Source organism: Alligator sinensis, unplaced genomic scaffold, assembly GCF_000455745.1.
Source record: "Alligator sinensis unplaced genomic scaffold, ASM45574v1 scaffold130_2, whole genome shotgun sequence".
Taxonomy (NCBI): domain Eukaryota; kingdom Metazoa; phylum Chordata; order Crocodylia; family Alligatoridae; genus Alligator; species Alligator sinensis.
Genome location: NW_005841913.1, coordinates 1,195,627 through 1,203,505, shown reverse-complemented (window position 1 = coordinate 1,203,505; position 7,879 = coordinate 1,195,627). Strand labels below are relative to the sequence as shown.

Here is a 7,879-nt window from a genome sequence, read left to right as displayed (position 1 = left end):
CGCTCTTCAGTTTCCACTGTTTCTGAAATCCTGATTAAACTTATTAGCACTTTGCATAAAAAAAAGGGAGGGCTCAGTAGCCCTGTGTAACATGTTGGCAGGCTGCGGAGTTCATTTGTATCTCTGAGACATTGGCTAGAGATAAAATTATTACACTTGATTAAAATTATTAGACTTGATCCAGGTTTATGAACAGATCTTCTAACAACCCCAAAGAAATGTGAAAGTAAGCCTTCTCTTCAGGGACTATTTGAAGTTTAGCCTGCTAGAATTTGCAGATCTCCCTTCCCTATATCCCCTCTTGATTTTTTTGGGGGGTGGTTTTGGTTTAATGTATGGTTCTCAGTCATAACCAAGAGTCTTTTGAATATTTTTCTTTGCGTGTGCTGGGGCCCCAGATTTTTGTTTCTGTAAATATTCAACTTGTGTGCCTTATGACATTTTTCCTTAATGCTTGCATATATAGCACATACGTATGTACAGTGTTGGCATGCATGTGTGGCTGGTTTATGAGATTTATGTTTTGTTAAAACCTTTTTTAGCATGAGATTATTTTATTTCCAGGCCTGTCTGTTTTCTAAAATCCTGCGATGTGAAATTGTGCAGTGTGTGAAATTGCACCAACTTGCAGTGTTTTTTTACGTAAAGGCCAATCCATTAACAATTGCATAATGGCCTAAAAACTAATTTAAATCTGGCCTTGCATTCACTGTACAATTGGATTTCTGGTCCACCTCATTACTGTAATTACTGTTTGCTTTGTGTAAATCTATAAAATCAAACACTGAAGTGCTGTGTAAGGTTACCTCCTGCCTTTAAACCAAGAACCAAGCAGATAACAGCTCAGTAGTTGGACAACACAGGCCTTCAGTGTTAATAAAGGTCTGAGCTATTTGGTACTGCACAATAAGCAGTAGTATAGGAGATTTATTTTAAACAGCTGCAATGTCTTTGAAAAATGAAAAAGCAGTTGATTGCCAGTGTCCTTAAACTTCTATTATTTCAGTCATTTCTGATTTGCAAAGTCAGTACAAAACTAAAATTCTGGCTGTAAGCCATGATGCTGGCTACACCAAACATTTTAGTATTCTTAGAGCCCAGCTATGCAGGTTAAAGGTACCTCATGCATGATCTGTTCAATCCACAACTGCATGGTAGGAGGTGTGATTGTGGGATTGCACACCAGATCCTACCATAGCTTATTGCCAGGGCCGGGGGAGCCTAGGATCATGATCCAAGGAGCAAGCTCCCACAGTTGATCTGGGCTTATATCTGTGGGGTGCACCACGTGCTCTGAAGCTGGGAGCCTCATCCACTGAATCTGAGCTCCCGCTGTGGGGGTGCACCTGGCCATACGTTCATTTGGTGGACACACAGGAACCAGCCACAGAGTTGTTATGCTTTATTTGTGGAATAACTTTGTGGCTTATTCCTTTCTTTCTGACGCCATTAATTGCTTTAGCATGTAGCCAAGGTACAACTTAAGATGTAATTAACTGGTTAATCGCGCCTGAAGTGTAATATGTGGCAGAGGCCTCACAGTTGTTTCTACAGAAACAGAGAATTACCATATGTTTAAAAAAATACTAGATTTGCACTAATATATTTTTTAAATATAACAGATAATGTAATAGAAAGGAATCAGGAAAAAACCTCAAGGCTTTTATTTATTTATTTATTTTTAAGATTTCAGTGACCAGAAAAGAAAAACAAATCTCTAAATGAAGTAAAAAGGAAATGATAATTAAGGGAATTGCATAGTTTCTTCTGTCTCCTGTTTTCTCCATCACCTTCTTTTTAAAAATCTCTGAAGTTCCCAGGGAGGGAAGTTTTGTAAATAGGCAGAACATAGGAGATGTAATTTTCCTAAAGGTAAAATAAGATGTTTAAAATAAGTTCTCAGAGAGTGATTGAACCTGAAGCCTTATTTTATATAGTTTATGAAATTTACACTCTTGGCATGTGAACATATCTCATCTTTTATCTCTTTCTACTGTGGGGAAAGAGGTATGAGGAGTACTCCATTTTAAACAGGAGCAGTGTTTGCTCCCATCCCCTCATTCACAACAGAATCATTTGCTTTTGTTAGTGAGAAAATATCTAAGGACAATGTTCTGAAATAATGTTATAGTTTCTCAAGCAAAGGTTCAATTGTGTCATTCCTTTTTAAAGTCAGTGATCAAATCTCCTATAGACTTCAGTGATGGTAGGATCTCACATAGGTTTCTGATGCTCTTTGTGCTTTTGTACCTCTGGAATAAGCAGTGGTGGCAAGCCATATCCAATTCACCAAGTTTGGAAGCAGATTCAGGTGATTGTTGTTCTGGACCACTGAAGAAATGTGTATTTAATGTCCTTAATAAAGGAATATTTTGTATTTGCTGCCAATTCTCCCTGTTAACTGAGAACTGGGGACAAAATGTTCATGTAATAGAGAATTGGAATATAAAAAGATACCTATTATGATACCTGAGACGCACAAAAAAAGCCAGCTAACCTTCTAGTTTTATTGAAAGCACAAGGAAACTAAGCCTTGCATTGCACTGGTTAACTAGAGACGTGAGCAAGGCAGACAGAAATGATAGGCATGGAAATTCAGGTTGTTGTCCTGAAAAAGTCAGGATGAAATGATTTATGATGTTGGTTAGGTCAAAAAATTGTCAAACACCTCCAAGTATGATAGTGACTTGTACTGTTGAGATAGCATATGTAGTTGAATCTGTCCACGTTGAGCAGTGGCAGAGCTGCGCTGTACCAGATCACTTAAGGAATCAGCATGAATGTCATTACTGACACCTCTTGCTGTACCAGCTGTCAAAATGTGTTAGACAAATGTTCTGGAAAATGGGACAGAGGCTGAGAAAAAGGGAGATAGAGTTTTTAAAAAAAATGTTTGAGAAAATCAGCCATCACTTACAAACCAAACTATTACATTTAGTGTTTTATCTGATGGACTGCATCCAAAAAAGGATGGTTTCTACATGCTTCTTAGAGGCTTCTTTATGTAGTGCCAGTATATTAATTTGTTCTGGACATTGAAGACACTTTATCCTACTTAAAGAGCATTGTATTTCAAGGACCCTGTTCCTGATTGCCTTGCAAAGTTAAAATAATTAAAAATTAAAACATGTATTTCTGTAGCTTTGTGTGCAGATATAAACCAGATTTTCACAAAAGCTCTGCTCTCATTCAGGCACAAAAAATAGGTTGCCAAAAACTACCAGGTCAGTTTTGGGGAAGTTTTCAAAAGCATCTATGGACCTCATTACTTCTGAAAACCCTGCGCTCCTTTTGGTATTCAAAGAGGAGCCTTCCTGAAAATGTCATTGAAACTACAGATATTGAGCACTTGAAAATCTGGATCTAAACTCATTTTAAAATGACATCTTTGTAGTGCAGTTTGAATCTCACTAACGGATTTGCCTGAAAACCTGGTTTACTTTGCAATGTGCCTTTTCAGCTTGGTTGATTCTTATATTAGTAAGAAAGCTTATATTAAGATATAAGGTATTGTTAATAAAATATATTCATAAGATATATTCTTATATTAACATCAAGTAGAGAGACTGAGAGAGAAGACTGGTCTTTTTTTAAGATCTGTAATAGTTTCTTATTACCTTAGACATGGTATTTAGCCTCATTGTTTCTTAGTTTGAAATAGCTGTGCAAGAGTTTTTATTAAATGAATGCTGGTTTGGAATTTTACATTGAATGAAAAGTTCATAGTGTTAGAGATATTATTGACAATTTTACACCATTGCTTTTCCAAGGAGTTTAGACTACATGGTTATAATGTTCAGAATTCCTTCTAGCCCTAAAGATTAGGGCTGTGAGATGCTTTGATTTGATTTGGTGAAGTTTCGGCAGCTGAATCTCCGAATCTGAATCAAATCAGGAGACCCTTTAATCTCTCCGAATCTAATTGGAACCCTCCAAATTGATTCGGAGCGATTCGGCAATTTGGACATAGACACAGCTTTAAGTGTTTTTCTACATACCTCAAGGTAGCAGGCGGCTCGTGAATGCTGCGATGATGAGGCAGATGGAACATCCCACAGGAGCACGGGGAGCTCAGCAGCAGACCTGGAAGTGGACCAAAAGCACTTCCGGGTCTGCCGGGAAGCAAGTGGCCCCCCCCCCCCATGACCTCCCAGCTCCGCAACTGATGCCTCATGGGTCTGGGGAGGCACCCAGGCTCCCCCGGTGGCTGATTGCTGAGCTGGGGGTGGGGGCGCACTTGGCGGCAGACCAGGAAGTGGACCACAAGTACTTCCAGTCCACTTCCGGGTTCGCTGCCAAGCACATTTGGGGGGGGGGGGTGGCACTCCTGTGGGATGCTCCATCCGCCCCAGCATCCCAGCATTCATAAGCTGTGCATGGTACCTCGAGGTATGTAGAAAAAACACTTAAAGCTGTGTCTATGGCTGAATCGCTGATTCTCTGAATCAGCATCAAATCTTCAGATTTGGATTCAGCCAAATCGAATCGGGGACAGTGATTTGGATCAATGAATCAAATCACCGTCCGCAATTCGGGCTGAATATGAATCGAATACGGCCCATTTTTCACACCCCTACTAAAGATCTCTGAATCTATGGATTTGCCCAATAACTTTTTTTTTTCTTTCTTTCTTTCTAGGTTGATGATTCCAATTGTGACTCTGAAATTCTTTCCTTGCTCTTGAACGAAAAGTTAGTGGTAAAGTGCATCTCCACTGTCTTCTACCCTCACCTTATCAACCATTTATTGGCCAAACAGGAAGAAGGAAGTTGGAATGTGGAGGAAATAGCAAAACAATTACAGGAAGAAGGCTTCAGTGCAGAGGCAGGGTCTCTTTTGATGTCTTACAAAGGGACACATCCTGCACTCAGGACCTTTACTACTGCCCTCCATGCCATTCATCATTGGATTTGAGTGGCAAAACAGCTGCCTAAAGATGTTTTTCCAGGGGTCTGCTTCTCGGATGGAAATTTTCCATGTAAGAGGCAAATTGTTGTTCTAATGAAGTGACATATTTTGGTGTTAATCGTCAGTACCTATAACTCATAAAAATGCTAGAAGTGCATATACAGTGGGTTCACTTGATATATTTTCAGTTGTTTTGGAATTGATCAGTCCAAATTTCTTTCCCATTATCCATGTATCTTTCTCATTATACTTATAGGAAATCATTCAAGCTAATACAATTTCTAATTGGCAAAAACTTTTTAAGTGTAACGACTGTAACTTGTAAATGAGCTATCCGGAAAACAACTTATAATGCTGTAGGGTTATAAGTTTTTGCCACACAGTTTGTGTAAGTAATTTATACCCTTGTCAAAATGTAAAGCTATAAATATAAATAAAGATCCCTAAAACAAACAAACCATAAAAAGAAATAATTTATGAGATATTTTGGAGTCTTAAGATCAGGTATTGCACTGTATTGGTTTGCACTGGTTTCACCAGATATTTTTTAATATGTTCCTTTTTTTCTTCTTTTGATTCAGCTAAGTATTATCTTTCTTGGGACCACTTCTTTCTTAATTCCTATTTTCTTCAGGTAATATAATTTTATGGAGAGAAGGGAAGGACAATTTGAGGACTTGTGTCATGTTCTAGTATTGTCTGGTCATTGAAGCCTATTCTCGACAGTTTGAAAAGATCTGGCTCAAATCATCATTTATGTGTGCAATTGGGCATATGGTATTCCTAAGGCATTAAAAGAACATCTTTCTTTCCAAATATGTTTTCCTTTTTGCTATGGAAAAAAAATAAGACCCATTCCAAGGTTTGTCGATAAGAAAAATGGTGAGAGAATGCATTTACCCACGGACCCAGTATTAACATATTTGTTTGTTTTCGTATCTATTTAAGTCTGCTTCTAGAATTTACATGTGAATTTCTCTTGTCAAATTTTGTGCTTAATGCCTTTGAAATCAGATCTTTGAAAGAACCTGAGGAAAAATTGGGGTGAATAAACAATTTGCTTCCATTCCAGCAATGGATATTGAGACAAGGGTTGTGAAAAATTAAACATTTAAATGTTTAATTGCCAAATATATTTATACTTGTAATACATTACCAGTTAACTTTTAGCATAGGGTGCAGTCTGGCAGGGAAGGGAAGTGATATGGTGCCTCAGGAACAGGAAAACAGCAGGGCTGGCAGGAGGGAGGGAGGAGGAGGTTCGAGGGGGGACTACTACCCATAGGCTATGAGGTTAAAGAGAAAAACAGCAGGGGGCCTAACGACTTGTCAATTAAGCAGTTAACTGCTCCTTCACAGGTACCAGAGAGATTGCAGGCTACTTAAAGTATAACCCCATCCCTAACCTGCGTTGCCTGCTTTCTCCCTCTGAGCACACTAGGCGGAATGGTCTGAGAAAGCCCCTCGCCTGCTGCTGCCACCCATGGCTTCACGTGGGCTGTGTTGTCTGGGAGGCCTTGCTCCTGCCTTCCTGCCCCCCTCACCCCATCAAAGACCTCCGGAAGTGGCTCCGAGCAGCAGCTGTGTCTGAACGGGGCTGTGTACAGCCCCTGGTTCCCCGCGTTGCTCTGGGCAGGCAGCTGCAGCTCCTCTCCTGTGGCAGGGCAGGGCAGGCACCAGCCCAGAGCTCTGAACCACCCGTTCACACCTAGGTATGTGTTATCAGTTAACCATTTAACTGATATAATTAGTGGAGATTAAACAGATAACTTTTTAACAATGTTTATATCCCTAATTGATGCAATATTTCCTTGCCTTCCTCTGTCATAACCTGACCTACCGTATTTATGTACCACACGCACACTTTCTCCAAATATCAGCCCTCCAAAATAAGGTTACAGGTCTTAAGTGGGGAAGGTGGGTTTTCTTAGTTAGAGCCCAGTAGTAACCCTTTCACAGCTGCTGGTAATTCAGTAGGTGTTGACTGAAGATCACTGAACTCCCTGCAGGTAAGTGAGCTGCTGCATGCAGGCTGTAGTGTCTTGATGAAGCTTATGGTGTGAAGGCAACACTTTTATTATCTGCAGCAGGGCTGTCCAACTTCTAAGCAACTAAGGGCTGCACTAGGATGAACCAGGGACCCCACCAGGCAGTGCATCATGCAGACACTCCCATCCTCCTATCTTCCCACTGTACCGTGTATCTGTGACCCCCTTCATTGCTGCCCTGTGCAGTCATGCCCCTGCTTTGCGTTTTCATGCCCCCCTCCACCACTGCACTGCATGTCCTTGTGGGCACTTCCCACTTCAGTGCACCTTGTGCATGGTCCCAGGCTGACCCTTAGCTCTCTAGGCTGAACTGTACTGCAGTACCCCCTGCCCTTTGGGATGGGGGTATGTAGCAAAAGCCAGAGCAGGGAGAGGAAGCCTGGAGACTGGCTGCTGTTGCAACTGGAGCAATGAAGGGAGAGGCAGCCCACGACCCACAAACCACCAGTTGGACAGCCCTGAAACTTATATAAAGAATTATTTACAGTAAAGAAGTAACAGTCTTATTAATGACCTTGCAAGGGTCTGCTTTGTTTGTGTGTGACCACATGTTTATAAGAAAGAAGATACATAAATTAAGGACCCATATGTGTGTGAATTTTTCTCATGTGCCTGGATAAATTAATGAAGATTAGAAGCTCTGGAAATGAGTACTAAAGTATGTTAGCAAATGAGCCGAGCCTACAGTGTAGGTTTTTAGATTAAGATGCTCCCTTCAACTGTTAGCAGAATTTAGACAAATTAACACTTGAGTCACGTAGATGTAGTCAATTTACTTGACTGACATTTGGTAGTTGTTTAAAACATTGCTGGTCACTAAATACTCTGAACTGAATCTTTTATTTAGATACAACCAATATTGCCATATTTACCTGAATCCAAGGCAACTTCATATTTAAAAAAGCTGCCCTCCCCCCCCACCC

The 7,879-nt window shown here is 40.4% G+C and overlaps 1 protein-coding gene across 1 annotated transcript in view; it reads left to right on the top strand.

Moving 5' to 3' along the window:
• NBAS (neuroblastoma amplified sequence) overlaps positions 1-5,813 on the top strand; it is a 383,345-nt gene extending 377,532 nt beyond the window's left edge. Inside the window, exon 52 of the mRNA XM_025198082.1 lies at positions 4,639-5,813. Within this exon, the coding sequence (XP_025053867.1) occupies positions 4,639-4,914 (276 nt within the window). The 3' untranslated portion in view covers positions 4,915-5,813. The remainder of the gene's footprint in view (positions 1-4,638) is intronic.
• The last annotated feature ends 2,066 nt before the right edge of the window (positions 5,814-7,879 follow it).